General features: G+C 34.9%; 1 protein-coding gene across 1 annotated transcript; it reads right to left on the bottom strand.

The window, feature by feature from the left end:
* Positions 1-13,283: 13,283 nt before the first annotated feature.
* On the bottom strand, positions 13,284-21,416 carry LOC123708756 (mannose-6-phosphate isomerase). The gene is made up of 6 exons (XM_045659621.1): positions 20,730-21,416; positions 20,497-20,638; positions 19,608-19,781; positions 18,882-19,049; positions 13,913-14,115; positions 13,284-13,575 (listed from the first exon to the last, which is right to left on the bottom strand). The coding sequence occupies exons 1-6, from the start codon at positions 21,045-21,047 to the stop codon at positions 13,372-13,374; spliced, it is 1,209 nt and encodes a 402-aa protein (XP_045515577.1). The 5' UTR covers positions 21,048-21,416; the 3' UTR covers positions 13,284-13,371.
* Positions 21,417-24,009: the final 2,593 nt, after the last annotated feature.

Below are 24,009 nucleotides of genomic sequence, written 5' to 3'. Positions count from 1 at the left end.
TCACATTCTAGACTGGGGTTGAATGGCACACGATCAGAGAACACAAAAACAAAAACGAAGCGCGTTTAATATGATTGTGATTTATAAACGAAAATATAATAAGGGAAAGATTCAGAGTAGAGGGTTATAATAATTTGATGTTTGTGTAATGAGATGGTTCTGCATTATAAATCATAAGTTTCTTGTGAAAACATCTGTTACATATTATGTTTTAGAATTTGTGTAGCATTGTATGGGTTGCTGGAAGACCTCAATTAAATGCAACACATTAATACTGGAGCACATATGAAACATTTATGTAGTGAAAATTCAGGAGGACAATCCAAAAATCCTCGTGGCGTCCACCTTATGCTTACATTTAGTTTTATTTTAAATATTAAAATAGCTAGGGTAGGTTTGGTTATTTTTATTATTTTGTATTTATATTGAATATTCATTTACTTCTTTATTTTATATTACTTAAACGACTTATAGGAGTAGCCTTCAAGCGCTATGTAATAGCTAAAAACCGTATTTATTAGACATATAGGAGCTACACTTGGCAGTAAGTCTCGACTTGTAGGGTCGGTGAGCGTTAAATAAAATGTAGAAGTTTACTAGTAAGTGTAAGGGGAAGTGAATAGCTTTCTATGGCCAAATTAACTATAAATCCTTGAGTAATATAGACCTTAGCGTTCACGTTCATTTTTAATAGCCATATCGGCGTAGATACTTTGAAATACTTAATGTTGTATTATGATTTATTCAGTAAAACACCATAACGTATTTGTTTGTTTGATTAAATATGTAATTAGCTTAAATAGGTGTAAATCATTGTTAGGTGGTATAAGATGGCCTTGTGGAATTAAATTCAAATGGGTAACACACGATGCTGTCGGAATGTAGACCGAGGTCGATCTGTATTAGCCAGCTAACATCGAGTCTTATCGATATGTCGTCATTCGGGAACGGGTCTTGTGTCATTAATCAATTTCGTTTATTTCATGGAGATTGAATTAGTGCAAACTAATTCAAGCACTCGTTCGTTATTAAATCATAATTGCTTCTTGAATTTATTATTATTGTGCAGTAAAGATCGAATGTCTAGTGTCTATGACATTATGTCTATTTTGAATAAAGAACATTGGGGAGCAAACGTAAAAACGTTCAAGCACTCGTTTGTTATCCAGTCGTAATTGAATTTTTGAATGTAGATTATTTTTAATTGTGCAGAAAAGATCGAATGTCTATGACATAATAGTATTTTGAATTAAGAACATTGGGGGAATCTATTGCGATGACATCTTAAATATTGTCTGAAAGTAACAATATAGCTAGTCTGTGTCCATACATTTGAGTGGTACAGTTCATAGCCTAATTTTGAAATACGCTGTACGCCTTTATCTAGTAAAACAAATAAAAAATAGCGTATACTTATATTTAATTGAGGCGTATAAGTGAGAGAATGATATGGACTTCACCTTGACCTTGGATATTGCTCATAAACTCCCGATGGCGTATTGGGAGGTTCACTGTTAATTTTATTAACGAGCAATTATCATGGCCTGTTCATAGAAAACGAAATTATTACTTTTATAATATTATAAGAAACTATGCATAAAATATCTACCTATAGCGTGTTTCATGTGTAAGTGTTATGGCATTGACATTGTTTTTTAAAGTAATGAAATTCATTAGTTGTTGCCTATTGGGTGTAATTTATGTCGATTCATATAAAACTTACGAGATAAGACGTATAAATTATACATGTAGGAGGTATAATTGTCATACTTGTGCACACACACTTTGTCCTTCACAGTAGGAGATGCATTTGCAAATTCCGTTAAATAAAAAAGAGTTACCATTTTTACAGCTTACCATTTTCATAATTCGCAGAATGCAATGAAATGCAGAAATTATACTAATGTATTGTGTGTTGGTAATTTCATACAATATTTTATAGCTTGAAAAAACAAAGTACATTGAAGCCGTCATATACTGAATGACATTATAGAAAAGGATTATGTACCAGGATTCAGAAAACCGACTTATCGAAAGCGCTGGCAAACTCGCTTTATCCAGCCGCGTATACACTTCTTCAGTCAGTGGCGGAGAGGAAGTGAATTTGAGTCAAGATCTTTTTAAGTAACAGAACCTTCAAGGTTTTAGGCTAACAATCCCTTACGTTAAAGATATTATCTATAAAATACCATAGTTTAGCACGTGTCAAAGTGTAATGCTCTGTAAAACTCATGATAGGGTCATAGACACTTAAATACCCTGAGCCATCGTGATATGTAAAATACAAGAATTACGTCATGACAATTTTGACATATCATACTGAGACTACGTTTTAAGCTAAAATTGCACCATAATCGTGCAATGGCTAATGAAATCTGTGGGTTCATAAGCCAATTAAAACTGACTGACTGTATGCCATGTTTTGATTTAACCGTCATACGAGTCGCTTAATAAGAAAGGATTTAATTATTATGTGTACTTGGAGATTAGTGTCCGCTTAGGTGTAATTTGTTATACGTGTTACGTTTTGTTTGAGAGCTTAATACAGTCGAGATGTTTGTGATTATTCCTCTGGAATTAGCACATAAACTTGTGGTCGTCTTGGATATCGTTCGGGATACAAAATTCATTTGAAAAAAATGGAAATTATTATAGCGTGGTGGCATTAAGATAAATAAACGATTTTTTGTCAGTTTAAGGTGAATTGTTACTAGATTAAGACTGAGACAGGCACTAGTCTTGATCTAGATATAGTTAAATATCCGATTTTTTTCAATAAGTACTAATAATATTTAAAAACAAATGAAAATAAAACTTTAATTAGCGCCTGTGCACTTGACCTTGTGTCTCTACTCCAAATTTGAACTTAAATTGTTAATCTACGTAATATACAGTGTACAGCATAACAGGTCCAGTAACAGAAACTTCATAATATTTTGCTAAGAGTATTGTCAAAAGGATTTTTGCAACACAATTGCAAACAAAAAAGAAACAAAACACGGACTATTCATTTTTTTTAATTAAAACTTCTTTACATTAAAAATAAAAACAAGCAACATAAATAATTAGGCACGCAACGGGCGGCCTTATTGCTAACAAGCGATCTCTTCCAGGCATCCCTATTAAGAAAGAAAAAACAAGTGCATAACAAAAAATCTACAAAAATAAAATTAAAACACTGAAAAATTAAACAATTTCCAAAGTTAATCTTAAATAAAATAAACTAAGAACTAAAACCTAATCTTACGGTTCATGAATTACAATTCGCATTTAACTATGTGTACAAAAATAATTGTTCTATCTACTTTTAAGCATGGCAGAACACTATTAAACATCTGATAATTTTGAGATAAGATTTACGTAAGATATTTGTAAATCATTGTAAAACTCTATTCAAATCGTTACTGTAACTACCGAAAATATTCCATATAAGAAAATAGTGAGATCAACGTGTTTGTATGTTGTATAAGGCAACATATAACAATTATAATCTAGTTTCCAGTGACGCTACAACCCTTTATGGCTTGCATCTGTTTCTCCGATGATTTTCATTTAATAGACAAGTGATTTGTGATCCATCAGTTCCTCTTCCTCCTTCTCCTCCACCTCCTTGTCGACATATGTCAAACACATGTATCACATGCCATAGATTTTTGGGTTCGAGATTACCTCTCGTCATTTGCTTTCACGGTAGGATTAATTTTAACAATAAATAAGTGGTGATTTCGCATATAGAAACATAAATCCATTTGCTCAGCCGACGTCAGGGGTGCTTACCTGCTTGAGCTACTGCTATGCAATGATAACTAGGCTTAGAATAATTTTTTGTTTGACACCGTTAATCCCAATAGAATTTTGGGAGATTGGAATTAGCAATACTATTTCATTAAAAACAAAAATATTACGGTACTAATACTAAGGTACATTTTAAATAATATTTTGGCCTTCTTTTTGAATTTCTAACTCTGAACTAAAATCGCGGGCATAAACTAGTCGTAAAATAGAAGTAAGATGACATGATGGCAATTTTCACGGTTGTTAGCGGTGCCAGTGAACTGTAAATTAAATGCAATACTTCTTACAAAATAATTCAATTAGGTTTTGTTTTTATTATTGGGTTATGCATTATTGGAATTTCCATTTCCAAGTTTGGTAATAGATTAAGTAAACTAATTTGATGTTTTAGATTATGTAGCTATTTATGGTCTATGGATCGCGGAGCGAAATTATCTAAATGTTTTACAATCTTCGAAACATTGTACAGAGAATAAATAAATAATTGTTTAACGTACTAAACATGAAATGATAAATGTTAAGTGTTTAGAAAACAAAAACCGTGTAAATTATATAGTTTTAGCTCTAAATAACACATTTGTTTTTCCGGCGTCGGGACGTGATGTTGCATGCAAACACGCCATTATGTGTGGCAGAATATGCAAACTTTAGATTGTAGCACCATAACATTTTTGTACCATATTCTTGTATATAAAATATTAGTACACTAACTGATGAAATAAGCTGTGGGCTGTGATAGAGGTTACATCATCAACCAATCAGTCAGTCAGTCCCCTCCCTAGTAGGAATGGCTATTGCTTTTGGGCTTCAGCAAGAAAGTTCCGAATTAATTATCTTCTGTGTTTTACAAAGTCTCATCGCGGAATACTAAAGCTAAGGTAAGATTCACATATCAAAATCACCAGTATAACAAAACTTTCTTTTAACTTAAGTATTTCATTTGCAATATTATCAAGATACCAAAATGACGACAAATAAATTGTTGCATTGAATGTTGACCGAATGAGCATTGTTAAGTTTCATTCGTTCCTACATTTATTTTTTATCTGTGGTCGATATTTTAAAAATTGGAATCAACTATTAATCATGTTTTGTATAAGGTCCTAGCACTAACTACTGTCTATAGAACCGCATTATATAATCTGGGTTTAAGACCGCAAGAGAGTATTTGTAACTAGACTGTTAGCGTTTAAATAAAAACGGATTTAGTGTTCCAAATAAGGAGAAATGTTACGGAAGGCGCATCGCTTCACATCAAAGCTGTTAAGAATCAAGACTAGTACTTTAGATAAACATGTTTGGCTTTGTATTTGACTTTCGAGTAATTTGGATGGCATTTGCGAATTATGTAACGCGAAATTCAGATAACCTAAATTACGTGAGAAAAAAACAGCGGAAGTACGCCTTTTGGTTATTTTAGTTTAATTGACAGACACTTTTTCAATTAAAGCTTAAAAAGTTTTTATTTATTGACTATCAACGAGACTTCATTGAATATAACGATCTGAGCTAACTTCTATATATCTGAGCTAGGTTTTAGAGAGAGCATTGTTAGGTGCCTATCTCGAACCTAATTCGCTGTTTTGCTGATGATTCTTTTTGTATTATATGTTTTAATTGTATTTTTAATTTCTTTTTTGGAACACTTATGCTAACTTCAATTGTCTTACATTTTAGATGAAAGATTTTATAAAATATGCAGTAGATTAAGTACAATGTATGATGTGGTAAGCTTTAATAAATAACTTAAGACTAATAAGTTTTCGTAATTTACTAATAACGTGTAAATAAATATATATTAAGTGTCCGATAACAGTTAGTCTCTATTAAGGGGAAGACACTCTGTTCTTGTGTTCTTTTTTGCATGTACCACTGCTTACAACTTAATACTTACGTGCACTAACACTAATTCAGTAATATAAAAATTTTCTCTTTTCAATCTCGTCATTAGGGCATTAGTAATCACATGTATCTATTAAAGCATAATCCCTTGCTTTTAGACCATTTATAGAAAGCTGTCAGTATGACAGTATGGAACATGGCGTATCTAATGGTTGCAGCTCCTTACAAACATTGTCTAAAACAAAAACTTGGCGGTTAATGGCGGAGAGTTTATTGCCAGTTATTCTCTTCCGTTCTACGACCTTGATTTGAGAAATGACAGTCAATATAAAATTAGAAGCAATTAATATATATTTCTTTTGAGACGTTCATAAGTGTTACCTATAAGAATAAATGATTTTGACTTGACTATCTTCCGGCTCTATATACTACAAAATTACAAATATTTTGATTTTGTAAGTTACATATTTGACATTTCTTAGCATTTGTTGTATTATTTAGTTTACATTATCATTATATACATTTTAACTATAATTATTGACTGTGAGCTATGAATTCTAGTAGGTAGTCTATTATAAGGGCCTGTATGTCGAAATAGAAAACTAGTTGCATTCCTTATAACCAAGAACAATTATTACATACAAAGGTGTGGAGGTCTGGACATGAAGAAAAATACACTTAAAGGAGTTTGTATCCTTAAACTACTAACATAAGACTCATTTTATATCAGCAAGTAGTCACCTAGTTTGAAAATTGTCTACTGATTTGCATTTAGTTACGTAAGTGGAGAGAATAATTCTTACTTTAAGCAAAATAAATTCTTTACACAATTGAGTAAAAGTGAGAATAAAATATGGTTATAAAAAAAATTAAATGTCCGTTTTTGTAATTTCCCGGTATAAAATCAATAATATCAAGATATAAAAGGGGCTGTTATTAGCCTTGGTAATAAAGATCACAGGAGTCTGAAAAATGTCTTGTCGGAAACTGGACATCCAGGTTATATTATATATACATTGGTTTTTTTTTAATTTGTTTTTATAGGAGGCATGTGACCCCAGTATTAAGATCACGAAATCACGAAATATTTATTACTTGAATGGATAATTGAAACCACAATTAGCGAAGCATTTGTTAACGTGACAAAATAAAACGAGCCAATGTATTGATGACTTAATTTGGTCATAGAAATAATATGAAAAGATTTTTTCAATTCCATATAGAGACAGCGTTTGTAACCAATTAATAATTTGAAATACTATATTTATAAATATGATTCGTTTATTTCTGCATTTTGAACCGACACCTTATTGCCATAGTCACACACACGCAGCGGGAATAACTTCACGTAACAAAATTACGAAAATGCCATACTATACTTCAGGCCGGCAACACACCCACTAACATTGGTGGAGCTGTTTGTAAAGTTGTTAGTATCATATGAAACAATATATATAAATTGTAACCATACCATATTAGTTTATTGTACATTTTAATCGCGTTAATTCCATTAACAACCTACTATTATGAAAAAAAAACACCAACCACCCACAGACAAAACTGTGTCTGTCCCGTGCGTCATAAGTTTCAAATATGGAAATGATTTATTACGACAACTTAGAGTATTTTTTTAACAACCATAGCTATTTTTCATCCTTTCATAGTATTCGAACTCGAAGATTACATAATTGAAGTGAGGCTTAGTTAGTCCGTTATACTTCCTTATAAGAATTTTGTGTCAAGTATATTTCATCTAATTGCTAATACCGTGACCTACCGCGAAAATCGCGAACTCACTCGATTTCACAATTTCCACAAAAACTAGACTAGCTCAATGCCTTACGAGGTAAAGCGAATGAAAAATAAATGCAACAAGATTGCATTTGTGGGTGCTCCTGGGTAATAATGGTTATATTGCATACGTGAATGAGATTTAAAAAGTAAAAAATGTTTGTTACAAAGAACTTTAAAGACCGGCAACGCACTTGCGAGCCCTCTGGAAATATGAGTGTCTATTATTATTATGAGTTGAGCCGAAAGTAAAGACTTGCATAAACTTTTTTATAAATTATTTAAAATATGTATTATACTGACAGCTGTAAAATTTTACTACACCAGATGTCTCGTAATTATGTATGAATAAACAAATTTAAATATCATTCATATCTAAAATAGGTCGTGTTCTAGATTTAACCGCCTTTCTGGCATAGTTACCGATATAAAATGAACTTTGAAATATCCTGGTTTGATTAGGGATGGAAGCGTCGCCCCGTTTTAGTTTTCATAACTGACGTAAACATAGATATATTTAATTCAGTTCACAATAACTAGACTGGTTACGTCTTCATTCTCATTCACACATAGTTAAAATTTCACAGTACCAGACATTAGATTTATTACACTGTAATTAAAATCTAGTTTCGCAAATTAAATAAATTGCGAACCGCGATTAGCAAATAATCCTCCTAAGATTGGAATGATAAGTAATGTAGGGCATTTGAGATATGAAATGTGGATCAATATGAATCTCAGTCATGTGACGACGAAGGCCGAAGCATTCTAGTAATTCGCAACACACTCGAAAATCATTTGCCAATTATTTATATACTATAATTGTAAATTGTAATTAACAGCTTGCTATAATTCATTCAATGGCGAAATATCTCTTCTACACGTGTATGAAGTACGTAATTTACGGCATCGCGTAATGTTACGTTCAAATAGCTTTTACATAGAAATTATTGGGCAATTTTTCAAAGGTAATTGTAACCAGATAAACGAGGAATTATTGTTTTGTTCGTAGGTAATTTGTTATAATTATGTCAACGGCTCTAGGTACAGTTTCTAATGAAACTCCTAGTTTGCTGTTTGTTTTTGAGCCCCATTAAATATTTTACAATTGTGAGAACTTAAAAAGCTGTCATTGTTGTATAAAAGCATTGTTAGATGTTTAAATTTTTAGGTAGTAACGACGTTTGTTAGTAGTTTAAGACTGTATATAACTTAATATATAAATAAATAATTTATGTAAAAAAATCCAAATAATACCATATATCACGAATAAAATACTTTGACGTTTCTCTAATTGTGGTAGAAAAATTAATCAAACAAAACTTGGCCTCACGTATAAATGCATGTGAAACGTTAGACATTATTAAACCTCATGGTACAATTATTGTCTATGCGCCGTGCTGTTAGGGGTAGGTAAATATTTCACTTGTAGGCATTATCGACGGAGATGGTCTACGTCTTTTGGTGTCTATGTATCATTCGTATATGAATACGAATAATAAACCTCAAACTGTCGAATGTGTTGTCTTTCGTGTCATTGCAAAAACTTGAAAAATATCACTTAAATATTATTAAAATGCTTAATAAGCATCTCGGATCCTAAAATGTAATCGCTCGAGTCGGCGAAAGGTATATCCGTTTTGCAGAGGCCATTCGACCATTCGAATAATTTGTAACCAGTATTTAATATATCAACTAAAAAGCCACAATATGGGTGTGTTAAACGCAGTTTCATAACTTCTATCTACGTTGAGCATTGAGTATCAATTATTACAAATTTAATGGCTTAATTATAAGTAATGAACATGTATTCCGAAGAATACTTAATCACCTAAATAACCTAGAAAAGCATTCTAGGCCAAAAAATACCAATTAAGAATATAGAAAGTCCTGTTTCTATGTGTAAACACTACGAGTAATTGATTATACGACTCGTAATTAAAATAGTGAAACCGTAACTGATGCGACTCAGTCGGGCAGATAAATATTTACCTCTTCAATATGTTTAACTAGTTTTTAGTTCGATTTTAAAAAAAATGTCAAGGTAATTATGTAGAAATAATTGTTTTGTGATAAATTAACTTTATTTAACTAGATAATACGTTATAAGAAAAATTTTCAATGTATTAAATACCTTTTTTCTATTGCTAGTGTTGTTTTTATACAAACGTTAATATGTACCTAATCGAATATATAATACTGAGGCGAAAGAAATTTTTTTCACAAAGATTTCTATCTTGTTACGCCTTAGAAGTATAACCTCTAAAGCGTGTACCTACATAAGTTAGTTGAGTACACACATACATGTTTGTTTTAACTAGTATGATATATATGATATATGCATGATTCTCTTCCAAGCGACAAGAATACTGAATAAGATACAGAAGAAATCAAACGCGTTGCTACAATTGATAATTGCCGCCTTATTTTTAGTTATTATATCATAAATATCGCTTAAGTACATTAATTAAATATAATTGTACAACAGAGCCTTCACTTGGTATTTCATAAACGAATTCGCTCTGCTTTACATCGTGATGTACGTGATCGGATGCTGTAATATTTAGCTTTATATGAGGCAATGCTTGAAAAGCCTTATACAATGTTAATACTTTAACAACTTATTAGATGTTGTAACGACTCGTTGAAGATATGTATTGAAGGTAGGGATTCATAATATGTATTGTGCAAATTTTACTAACGCCATCCAGCTCTGAATGAGTCAAAAATTTCCTGAGTTCTCCTTAATCGAAATTGAAACTGTTTAAAGAGTCTAAAATATTCACTTTTAATATAATATATAAATCTTAACCTTATATCTTTACATTTAGGGTTGAGAGTGTGCTTATGCAGCCTTAACAAAAAAATTCACATAAAATCTCCATCGACTCACGGTCTTAAAGGTCAAACACAGTAGAAGGTACAGTTATTTTTTAACCACGTGTATATAAAATTGAAGTTTTACTACGTTGTATTACCCCAATCTAAAGGGAATCCTCGAAGAGTCCCATCATGGACTGGCCGACCCAAAGGCCTTCCTGGTCGAGATGTATTTTCAGCGCAGTAACTCCTCCATACAGGATATGCATGATGTCATCGTACTAATTGTAGCCACAGATTGTAACTATCGCTACAATTGTTAAACACATAGCTCGTTAGCAGAGAGTAATTTTACGTTTTAATTGCTAGCCCACTACTATACTAGAAATACTAAAGTTCTAGTTGTACAATGATACTAGACGATACATTCTTTAAAACTATATCAATACTTAGGCAAGTATTTTATTGTTCTTTATTTGTGAAATATTGCTCATAATTTTCACGTAACTATATTACTACCGCACTCATGACTCATTAAAGGTCCTTATAAGTACTTTGGCTATTTTATAAGTCCAAAATATGAGAAAACTCGCTGAACTTTAATGACAAATAGACTACTTGCTTCGGGGCAATTCGAATATATTAAATTTTCTAGTTTGACAACTTAGCAAAATAGTGATTTACAAGATTCTTAGTTAAATATGTGTAAGATAAATGTTGTTTACTTTAACCAAACCGTTGACATCTTAAACACGTAAAGGTTATTAATGTAAATCACGTACCCACAAGTTTGAAAGAACTGCTTGAACGTATAGTATCTTAAGTCGTTTTGCTTGCTGCAGCTTGTCCTTACTCACCTTGGCATTGATAAAATTAATAACGACTATTCTCAATTATGTATCACTTACTAATAAAAATAGATTTTTTTACTTATGTAATTAAAATACTGTTTAGAGTGTCTCTAACTAATAAGAACTAATTAAGAAGTTTCATAGAAGAAAAAAAGTTGAGTGTTGCACGTTTACCTACTAGAGTTAAAAAATATAACTCATCGGTAGAGATTAATAACAAAACCGGAAAATACTCTAAAACACATTTACACACAAAATAGTTGCTTAGTTTCGAATTTACTGGTATGCAATATATACTAAAAAATGTATTTGAAATAGTTCTACAAAAGGTCAAATCGTCAAATTATTATTGAGCCCTTAGGACTTGTGCAAGGGTCTTGCTTAAGTTCTAAGGTTTTAATTGATTACCTTTCGTAATCGTGTGGTTCAGAACATTGTTAACTGACAACTTTTCTGGTGCTTACACGTAAGTAATATCTTTGAATATTAATTACAACCACAACTCTTGCTCAAAATAGCGTAATCGAAATAGTTTTGACACGCCGAATAGCAAAGGTTTTGTTATGAATGTAATTTTTTTTCAACATATAATATCAAATGCGATGTAGCAACACCTCACCGTTAACGATAGACAGACGGAATATGGAATCAATTCATAAGAATGTCCAAGCTGGATTAGACCTTCTTATAAAGTCCTAGGCAACTTCAAATTTCTATGCATGTAAGCTTATTGACATTGTAGGTATCCAGGGGCGACGATAAGTACTTATTAAAAGTAACGGGGCAATCTTAATTATTTTCTTTAAAATGCTCGTTATTATTTTTCGCCACCTTTTCTACTAGTGTACGAGTAGCAAAACAAAAACGTATTGAATACAACCAAGAGCCGGCTCCTCAGAACTATGGTATTTTCCATAATTTTGTACGCATCAGTCCTCGCCAATTCGTGTAGCGGACGAATTAAGATACAAGAATTCTAGACGTGGTGTGAGGAGGTGTGACCAATCATGGCCTGCAAAAAGAACCAAATAGTCCATTCTCAACCAACTTAAGATCACCACAAGATTGTCAACTATAACCTAAAGACAGATGCTTAGCTACTTTGGCCATATTGCCAGGAGAGAACCGGATAGTATCAACGAGCGATGGCAAGTCGATCGCCTACGCGTTTGTCTAACCAAATTAATACAGTTATGGGTTCCAGCATCCCTAATGCCCCGAGACAAGCTCTGGATGTGTCTGGGGTGTGGCATAATCTTTAGTAATGAAGACCACGAAGAAGACATTCAAAGGGGTCGCAGAAGGATAACGTGAACCAATCCACGTTGTTTCCACCTAACCAGTGGTAACTGTTATATTGACTACGAGATAAAATAACTATTTCAAAGTAATTTTTTTTATTGAAATAAAGAAATTACATTAAAATAAACAATATAGGAACAATATAACAATAATACTATCTAGGAATTTCAATATGTTCCGTTTCATTTATTTTACATCTACTAAAATTTTTAGACAACAAATTATCGGAAGAAAACAAACCTGGTAAGGTTCTACATTGTTCCTATCACAATAAAAAGCCATCTTAATCTAGTAAAATAATAATGCCCAAAAATGTATATAAGAGAAACTTCATAAGTATACTAAAAAACACATTCTACCTTAAACGCCATAGCTCAAATATTATTAAAAAAATATCTGGTTTGTCGCAAAGTATTTGTAGTTTGAAAATAATATTCGAGAAACTTAGGTATTACGATTAAATCAATAGGAATTCAGTTTTTTTATATAAATATATGTTAATATTTAATTCCATACCTACCTAACGTGTCCTACATTGTGAAGGCTTTATTTTCACAGCCGACTTGTTTTACTTACAATTAAACATAATACATTACTCACAGAATATAAAAGTAGGGATGGAAGGTAATATAGGCAAGCGTGCCGCAATCATTAAACATCTTCATAAATTTTGCTTTTATGTGAAATGGTGATTATAAAAATCGATAAAAGCCCTTCCAACCATATTTATTTATTCCGTATAATTGCTAACATTCTTTTGATAACACTTTGAACGTGGATAGATGTACATTGGATACAAAATGGATAAGTTTGTCTAACCTTAAAAAAATATATTATGTTCCACAGTTTAAAAATCGCATTTAATATTCGTGTCACTAAAACTATATAAACTGGCATAAAGTTAAAACTATTGTCGTAATAAAAAAAAACTATTTAAAAAACAAACAAATTTGAATTAAGAACAATTTTGTCAAACATTGCAAATAGCTTGATATGCCTCAATATAATTTTCAGTGGATGTCAAAGTCAGCTGTCGGCTCGCCTTCAAGAATATAACGACTCCAGGGCGTATTGAAATTGGTTCCGTATCACAGGCTTCCCCAGACCCAGATATTATTATCATGATACTAGGGCTAGGTCGCACTATTGTGTTATAGGAATCTCCGGGTTCCACCTAAAAATGTATATAATGTATCATATTATTAGCACTTATCATTAAACAAGAACCTCTAACCGTGTATTTTTGACCAAACCATCCATTTTAAACCATTAGTTTAAAAAATATAATATGGCTTTTACAAATCCTATGTAATCAGCTAATATTAAAGCTTTAATGACATCATCAATATCGGGCATCTTTGCACACAAAACTTAAATCATATTGCTAAGAAATTCTTATAGGCGTTTTAAAATTTTGATTAGATTTAGAAAAAAAATAGATTTTTTTTTTAAATATATATCAATATTAAGGACTGAATAAAAAGAGTACAATTAACAAATAGTATGCTTACCCTGATTTTAACCACAGCAAAATCTGGTACAGGCGGTCTCCAAATGCAACTATTCGGGTCTTCTATTTGTGGATTAAACAACATTTCACTCGGGTGGTAACTGTTGTAGTCCAACATGTCAACTAGTGTTGCCACATCGATGTGCTTTGGGGTGAGACCAGCTCGAACCACATTGTCCGAGCAAGCCATGCATTCTATGCAGTCTGAAAGAGGTATGAAGTTGATCAGACACATTTTGCGTGTGAACAGGCAAAGCAGGCGTTATGTCGTACGGTATTCTATTGTGGGGGGGTGCTGCAGAGTATTTGTTGTGTTTCCCAAGGGAGTTGGTACGGAATAAGAAATATTGTGATATAGTACAGTCGTGTCAAATACGTAGACACGCGTCATGATGCGTCATGTTAATAAGTTCGTTTGACCAACCCGAATGAAATGCAACATGTTGCGTTTTACATATTCACCAGGATAAATATTAGAAAACTTTAAAATAATTCAACAAAGTATTTATTTATTAACACTTCGTTCATTCTAATATAAAAAAAAAACATTGAACATAATTAAATCAAAAGGACGGCAACTGGCGGCCTTATCGCTTTCGAGCGATCTCTTCCAGGCAACCACTAACAAGAAATTTAACTTTAATGAAATATGTATTAACGAGTTTATATGCCGGGTAAAAAAGTAAATATAATATATATGTATAATATATTTTGAGAATTGTATGTTCAACTGTATATTTTTCGAATTCACAGTGGTACCTCGACATATAGTACGAGCTCGTATCTAAAATAAATGTTCCTCATTGAAATTAAATGAAATGCCAGTAATCCGTACCAGCACTACAAACACCACCTCAGTTGTTTTTGTTTAGTGATTTTGAATAAGAAAATGATTCACGCTTTAATATAATAGACATATTCTTATGACCCATGGTTATAAAAATGGTTATGGTTATATAAGCAAAAAACGCGAACCCAACTTATCAAAAATGCTTCAAAAAGAGAGGTACAAGCAAACAGACTGACGTCTAGCCTGAGGTGGGATAAACTGTTAGTGTAGTGTGTTGCATTCCTCGTATCTCAAAACACTCGCATATAACAGCTCTCATATATCGTATCTTTCAGAAAACCGGCGTAAAGTGATACAAAAGGTTCCCCTTCTTGTACTCGCGTTTCGTGCGGTGAGAAAGATTCTCGGAGCCCCCCCCCCCTCTACAAGAAATATGAAGGTGCAGAAGAAACAGAATCTATCCCAGGGGGGTACCACACGCGCTTGCGGTGGAGAATCCCCCTCTGGGCGTCAACCACCGGGACACTCAGCACCCGGTGGTGGACGCACAGGCTGCCCTTCGTATTCTGGGGGGGGGGCAATTCTGCGCTCTTTAAAAAAAAAAATATCGGTCTCGGGGCAAACGGAGCAATCCAACAAAGGCACCCCTATCCACACTCGCCGTGGACTTCACAAATATTAGGGGGCTCAACTCCAACATCCACGCTGTCCACTATCATTTAGAGACTGCGAAGCCGGCCTTGCTCTTTCTTACCGAGACTCAGATTTCCTTCCCGGCTGATACTTCTTACCTCTCCTACCCGGGGTACAAATTGGAACATTCATTTGTGCCGCGGGCTGGAGTTTGCGTGTACGTCAGAGAGGATATCTGTTCTCGTCGCCTCGGGACGCTTGAAGGAAGGGACCTATCTAACCTCTGGCTGCGTGTAGACTGCGATGACCATCCGCGATTCTACGCATGCCTGTATAGGTCCTATAGCGGAAATACCGAAACTGACCGACTCATTGAGCACATCCAAATGGCTACAGATTCCCTGCTCGAAAGGATTCCTACCGCTGAAATCATGATACTTGGCGATTTTAACGCCCACCATGCCGATTGGCTCGGCTCTGAAACCACCGATCACGCGGGAAGATCCTTTCACGACTTTGCTTTAGCCTACGACTTGACGCAAATGGTCCCTGCGATTACGCAAATACCAGATGTGGATGGTCATAAACCTTCTTTGTTGGACCTTCTGCTGACTTCACATCCGGAGACCTACCAAGTCTCTGTTGACCTGCCATTGGGTTCATCAGATCATTGTGTAGTACGGAGCATTGTGCCGCTCACGCGCCCTTTACGGCCTAGCTTTGCGGGCTGTCGCCGTGTGTGGCACTATAAGTCAGCGGATTGGGACTGGATGCGGTCTTTTTTTTGCGTCCTACCCTTGGGGGCCCATTTGCTTTTCGTTGAGTACTCCGGATGCCGTCGCTGACTCTGTCGCTGATGTGGTCCTGCAGGGCATGGAAATTTTTATTCCATTCTCTGCGGTGCCGGTCGGTGGCAAGTCCCAGCCTTGGTTTAGGCGTTCGTGCAAAGAGCCTTTGCGCCGTAAGCGTGAATGCTTTAAAGCCTGGGCAGAAGCGGCGACATCCTGTGATGCGGCTATCGGCGAACGTAAAAAAGCATACAATTCAGCCTCTAGTTCCTTCAAACGGGAAATCGCTAAGGCAAAGTCAGAGCATATTGCCAGGTTTGGTGAGAAATTGGCCCACCTTCCTTCGGGAACTCGAGCCTTCTGGTCTCTTGCCAAAGCTGTCCAAGGGAATTTCTGTCAGCCCTCTATTCCACCACTGCATAGGGAGGATGACTCACTGGCCCATACTGCAAAAGAGAAGGCCGATCTTCTAGGCTGTCTCTTTGCGTCGAACTCAACTTTGGATGATCAGGGGAAGGAACCACCGACATTATTGCGGTGTGATACTACGATACCTGAAGTTACATTCCGGCAACGTGCTATCCGTAAACATTTATTGTCCCTGGACATCCATAAGTCGAGCGGGCCCCCCAATTGTGCTGCGTACTTGTGCTGCGTACTTGTGCTCCTGACTTGGCTCCGGTCCTAACGCGCCTTTTCCGGTACCTGTACTCCCTCAACACTGTTCCGAAGTGCTGGAAGACAGCTTTGATACATCCGATCCCTAAAAAAGGCGATCGCTCTGATCCGTCCAACTATCGCCTAATCGCAATAACCTTGTTCTCCAAAATAATGGAAACCATTATTAACGGCCAGCTCTTGAGGTATCTAGAGGGCAGCCAGCTGATTAGCGATTCTCAGTACGGCTTTCGTCGTGGTCGCTCAGCTGGTGACCTCCTTGTATACCTTACACATAGGTGGGCAGAGGCAATTGAGTCCAAGAGGGAAGGCGCTGGCGGTAAGTTTGGACATAGCGAAAGCCTTCGATCGGGTGTGGCATAGAGCACTGCTCTCGAAGCTTCCAGCCTATGGGCTCCCCGAGAAATTATGCAACTGGATTTCCAGCTTTCTCGCTGATCGGAGCATTAAGGTCGTCATCGACGGAGCATGCTCCGACCTTAAACCCGTCAATGCTGGTGTCCCACAAGGCTGTGTCCTATCCCCGACCCTATTTATTCTGCATATTAATGATATGTTGCAACTTAGCAACCTTCATTGCTATGCGGACGACAGCACTGGGGATACGTTTTACACGGGCCCGGCAGGTATTTCTCGGGCTGCTGTTGATGCGTGCCGGAACAAACTTGTGTCTGAAGTCGAAACTCTTTTACGTGGAGTCTCGGACTGGGGTAGACTAAATCTAGTCCAATTTAACCCCAAGAAGACACAAGTATGCGCGTTTTCCGCTAAAAAAACTCCCTTTGTCGCTACTCCCCTCTTTGAAGGCACTCTTCTTAAAGCCTCAGCTAACAGGAATATTGGGCGTTGACATATCGAATAACGTCCAGTTTCGCGGTCATTTGGAAGGGAAGGCTAAATTAGCCTCCAAAAAGCTTGGTGTGCTCAGCAAGGCGAGACGGTACTTCACTCCGGGCCGCCGCTTGCAACTCTATAAAGCGCAAATTCGGCCCCACATGGAATACTGTTCTCACCTCTGGGCGGGAGCTCCCCAGTACCAGCTCCTTCCACTAGACCGTATTCAACGAAGAGCGGTTCGAATCGTCGACGACCAATCACTTTCCGAGCGGCTTGATCCCTTGGCGTTGCGTAGAGATGTTGGGTCCCTCTGCATCATCTACCGCATTTACCATGGGGAGTGTTCAGAAGAGTTGTTCGGTCTAATACCCGCAGCTGAGTTTCATTATCGGACGTCAAGGCAAAATACAAAATACCATCCTTATCACCTCGACGTCCGCCGTTCCACAACTGAGCGTTTTCTAAGGCAGTTTTTGCCGCGCACCACCACTATGTGGAACCAGCTGCCCACTGAAGTATTTCCGAACCAATTCGACTTAGGGTCCTTCAAGAAAAGAGCGTACCAATTCTTGAAAGGCCGGCAACGCACTTGCGAGCCTTCCGGCAATGTGAGTGTCCAAGGGCGGCGGTATCGCTTCACATCAGGTGAGCCTCTTGCCCGTTTGCCTGCTATTACATAAAAAAAAATTATATTACCACTGTAATATGTAATTAGCCAACAACTTAAATAAAAATAAAAATTTTAAATGTATGAAAAAGTTGACTATCGCCTTGTACAGCATACCCAAGTCAAATAAAATCTAAATATTATCATATGCTGTGACTATACACTTGGCCTAGTGGTTACAGCGTACGACTCTCATCTCTGAGGTCGAAGCTTCGAACCCCGGCTGTGCACCAATGGACTTTCTATCTATGTGCGCATTTAACATTACCTCAAACGGTAAAGGAAAACACCGTGAGGAAACCGGCTTGCCTTAGGCCCAAAAAAAGTCAGACACAGAAGGCTGATCACCTACTTGCCTATTCAATTTACAAATTATCATGAAACAGATACAGAAATCTGTGGCCCAGACCTAATACGGTTGTAGCGCCATTGATTTTTTTTTAATATATTTTATTTGACTATACACTTAATATTTTACTATGTACATCATATAGTCTTCTTGTAGGGATAGTAAAAGAAGTTAGTTACTTTATTTGTAAGAGTACCAAAATAAATTTTGTATATTTTGTATACTTACCACCACTGAGATATGCATGGGGCAAGTTGGGTTTTAAAAATATTGCCTGGCCAGGCATCAGTTGCATATAGTTCATAAAATATGGAGCCCAACATCCCACATCTCCAGGGTAATCTGAATGCAGTCGATTTAGTAATGGATAAAGAAGAGATGACTGAGTTGATGGTTCTGTAAATTTGTTTATTATTGTCATACTCTATAAGTAACAAAATGTGTGTAATTGAATTATAAAAAGAAAAATGAAGGTAAATAAATATAAAATAAAGAATAAGGTACTGAATGTTCTTTGCATATGAAATAAAGAATTTCTAACCATTTCTTGAGCATCATTAAAAATATTTCAATTGTTTGTCCTGCTATATAGCTCATAATTACAATGGTAAATCCATTTACTTAAGAGTTTATTATGTTGTGACTTGCTTAGCATATGGGTGACCACAACGCGATGGTCACACCTATGTATTAGGAGAAATTAATATTTTTAATACAAGCTTTTTTTCATCACTATAAACAATATATTTGTATGTATTTAATAAAAAATTTAATAAATCTTAAAAACTTCCAAATATATTTTACAATGCATGCTTACACATACAATGTCATACAAATAATCTATAATTTACATTTCCAAGGTCAAAATTACTAATTACTCTATTTTATATCACTTCCAAATTAGTTTCGTTTACATGTAAAATAATAGTTGCAACTTTACATAGTTCAACTAACCTTCAGTTTGCAATCTATTCAGCAGAGACTCGAGACCATTTACTATTTTGTTCTTATCACATGACATTAAAGAATGGAAGATATCTTTGAGCAACTTTGTATTGTCACCATTTCTACTGTTAAGTATTGGATTCACAACATCTTCAGACAATATTTGTTGTAGTTCTGGCAAATCTGTAATATGGTACACACAACACTTTTAAATACCAAAATAGATTTAGTCACATGTAAAATGGATTCAAAAGTTTAATAATGGCATGCCATCAATGATATATTGTAAATACATTCAGTAACCTATTAGACCCAATGCCATATGGAGCCATTAAATGTTATAATAGATGAATAATTGCAATTATATCTTTAAAATGTGAACTCAGCTATGATGTTTACTACCTACTCACAGTGCCGGATAAGCCACATAGTAGGAGTAGGAAATGCTTCAAGACCCGCGAATTCGGGGGCCCCGCACTTCAACGTACCCATAACCGTAATAAAACATCTCTTCCGCTTAAAACTAATTTTTTAACTCAAGGATTTAACATGACTAATGTTAAATGCTAAAAATAAGTAGGTATTTTACAAACTGTTTACCCTAATTGACATATTTGAACTAGCATCTGGACCACATCTTCCTTACAAGCGGCCATATTTCTAGCTACTTGATAGAATTTGCTACTGGCTTATTCCGGCACTGCCTACTCAACAATAAATGTAAGAAAGAATTGGTTAGTGAAAGTTCTTTTTGCTAATTATGTAATCTATGTTCAAATAATACAAATCTTTATTTTAATTTGGATTTAATATTAAAGTTGAATATTAATATTGTTAGTTTAAAGTCTATGTAACAGCATTTTCTCTGCGTGGAGAGCATATTTTCACATTTACTTACTAATAATAAAATCCTTGATCTCAGAAATAGGTCTGAAACCACATAGACCTTCAAATGGTGTAAGTGCAATAGCTAGTTCAGGTTTGTGATTGGGATCTTTATACAAATCTGGAAAAGTTTTGTGCAGTTGCTCTGCATGTTCCTGAAATAATTGCATATCAAAACAGTTAAGATGTAATGTAGTATTTAAAGTATTTTCTACATATATATTCAGATTCAAAATATAAGCTCACCTTTGTAGGATGTGCTTGGACAGACAATGCTTTTCTTACTGATAGAACTTTAAGCAGAAAAGGCACAAAAACATCAAACTTCTTTCTTACATCTGGACCGACTGCATCTAAATTGGTCTTCAAATACTCTGACAAAGGTATGTCTCTTTCTATAATAATTGATGGTCCATTTGTATGTGTACCCATCCATAACTCAGCATAGGGTTTAGCATTATCAATAGAAACTGAAGAATCAGCACTTGCAACCAGCTTTGCTACTGTACTATTCTGTCCTAGCTTCCCCCATTCATAATTTTGAACTTTGCATTGTAGCTCCATTTTTACAAACTGTAGCGTATATTTTTTTTAATAGGGTATCAGAAATCCTTTAAACACAGAAGTTTTTCAGCAGCATGCAATTTGTAATATTATTCCTAGCGATTCTAATTGGACGAATTATTATACGTACTTACAATAAATATTTCAATAAAGAGATGTTAGATGAATGAAATCTTGAGCTATTAATATAATAGTCACGCCATGTACCACTGATATTTCTTGAATGACCCTAATTGTATAAATTGATTCTCTATTATCTTGCTTTTTATCTCCAATGTATGTCTTTGCTATTTTAATTTTAACTTAAAGACAATTAGTTTAGCTATGTTTTACATTGAACATATCTTTGATTACATATTTAAATTTTGAGCCGAGTCGCGAACGGAGAACTGGAATTAAAAAAAAATTTGTCAAGTCTGTCGGCTGTCGAAGTGTGAAGTATAACATTGACTGCTAACGGCTAACAGTTAAGTCAAAATGACAGCAATATGTCTAGACCCCGTCCATTTAAATTGTGTTCACCAGAAATGTCTACTAAAAAAAGTAGAAACTTCACAATAGTATATGCAATTTTTACACTCTTACAATACTAGAAAATAGAAAACACTGCTACGACCGACACAACGACACAACAATATTACCCCCTCATATTGTAAACGTGCAGTGCATTATACCGTACAAAAACCAAAACTGTAACCTTGAAAGTACATCACAAGAAAATCGATGAGATCAGTATTTACTGTTGTGTTCCGTAGTCCTTTATATTGTCTCCGTTGCTATTTAATGTATATTCCGAAGCAACTATATCAGAAGCCACTGAGGGGTCGGAGGTTGGAGTTAAAGTTAACAGAAATATCTTCAACATTCTTTATGCAAACGGCACTATTTTTAAAGCCCCAAATGTTTGTTTATAAAGTTCATGAAACTAGTCATAGAGACGGTCTGTCTGTTTAAGCAGTAGAGACGAAGGTGATGCTCATTACTCGTAACTACATCTATCTGTAGTTGAAAAGATGTTGAAACAAGTGCGACATCTCAGGAAACTAGAATCTCGAGTTGAAGTTGCCCGAGGATCTTTTAGTAAAACGAAATAAGTTTGGTGCTGTCGTCACTTGAAACCCAGGTCCGAATTTTATTTGAATTGAACTTGAAGTTTTTTGTACAGTACAGTATTATACTGAGCACAGTTTCAGGAGAACCTTCACCTTCGGCTGCGCCTCGGCTCGTCGGAACACATTTGTCGGAACTCTTTGCAATGACAGGCTTTCCGCACTCGTAATGAAATATACTATTGTTACTAATAGTCAATTGATCTGTATGGCTGTGAAACTTATATAATGAAAGAAGATACATAGAAGAATTTGAGATGTCTCTAGTAAGAAAATTCTCTTCGAGTAGGTATATTGAAAAAACATATTAAGGCTTCTCCATAACGACTGTTGGTACATATGGATCTAATCATAAGACCTAGAATTCATTACAAATTAAAAAAATTAAACTATTTTGTTTTATTCCCTAAGTAAGATCAAAGCCTTTACGTTTTAAAAAATCATCAATATCTATCTTCAAGGTATCTAAAACTGACTCAGAGGTTTTTCCGCTTGAACTTTCTACTTCTTTCACGTTTTTAATAGAGCATTCGAAAGGTCCCGTGTTTTTATTGGGTAAGGAGACTCCAGAAAGACCTCTGTTGAATATTTCAACGCTAATTGCTTCGTCATTCGCTTCACAAGCGTTCGGCTCATTAAAAGAAGATATCTCATGAACAGCTTCATTATGCCTAACGTGTTTGTTCGTGGGGTTTAATTTCATTTCCAAGTCCTTAAAGTCTAAGTATGGATATTTCTTCCTGATAACTAATTGTTCATATTGCTTACGATCTTCATCATTTAAAAAGCATCTAGCTGAAATATTTATGTGATCATAAATATTTTTACCGAACTCATGGGTTGTGTCTTTTATTTTTCGAATTGCACTTTCTAGGTTGGCTGCCATTTTCTTGGTTCTTTCAATTATACTACCTTTACATACATGTATGTTACCACTTCCTGGAACGAGAAACTAGGTATGATTACTAAAGCAACCTACAAATAAGAAAGGTTAGTGTAATCTCAGCGTCAGCTAAATATACAAAATCGTACTTAGCACTCTGAAGATAAGATTAAGCGCTAACTTTGACTTCCGTATGTCAAAAACGTAGTGATTTTAGTCCCCTCTTTACGTGGTACATAAAATGTTATATGAAACGTGGTAAAATTTAATTGATAATTACCATTTTTGTTATTGTGATAAAAATACCTATTTAAGGGAATGGTATGACTGAATGATAAAGGAAAAAATAAAAGCACCATCATCCAAGTCACCGCAGATCTACACATATTCTTATTTGTATCCCAATTCACAGATTTCGATTTAATATTGATAATTTAAAATATGCCATATATGAATATGAATGTCAATTTTTTTTTAAAGTCAAAATAGAACCCACAGATTGTATACTCAAAACTGACACTAACTAAAATTTTATTGCATAACCTGTCTAATATTAATAAACATTTTATTCAAAGTGCATATTTAATTATCACTATTCTGTTATTTCATTTTAAAAAATCTGTTAAATTTTCAGAGTGTAAAATAAGTTTTTCCTTCTGAAAAATAAACTAATCTCACAACAAAGATGTATAAAAATCACGCCTAATGGGATGGAGCACGACGCTAAAAGGCCCTCTCATTGGTCGATTTTCACCCTTTCCACGATCCCATTTCCGTAAGGGGTGCAGAGGGCGGAGTTAGGCTCCTAAGGGATAGCGCACCTGACATACTTTAATGCACGTGCTCTCTGCGTCGGGATAACACGCATAATTACACGACACAATAATTCAAAAAGTACCTACGTCCAACACCGCGTATAAAAAATTGCAGTAATAATATTTTAATAACAGTGTCCTAATGAAAATTTAAA

This window comes from Pieris brassicae, chromosome 4, assembly GCF_905147105.1.
Source record: "Pieris brassicae chromosome 4, ilPieBrab1.1, whole genome shotgun sequence".
NCBI lineage: Eukaryota > Metazoa > Arthropoda > Insecta > Lepidoptera > Pieridae > Pieris > Pieris brassicae.
The sequence above is the reverse complement of the archived record's forward strand: the minus strand, read 5'-3'. Positions and strand labels throughout refer to the sequence as shown.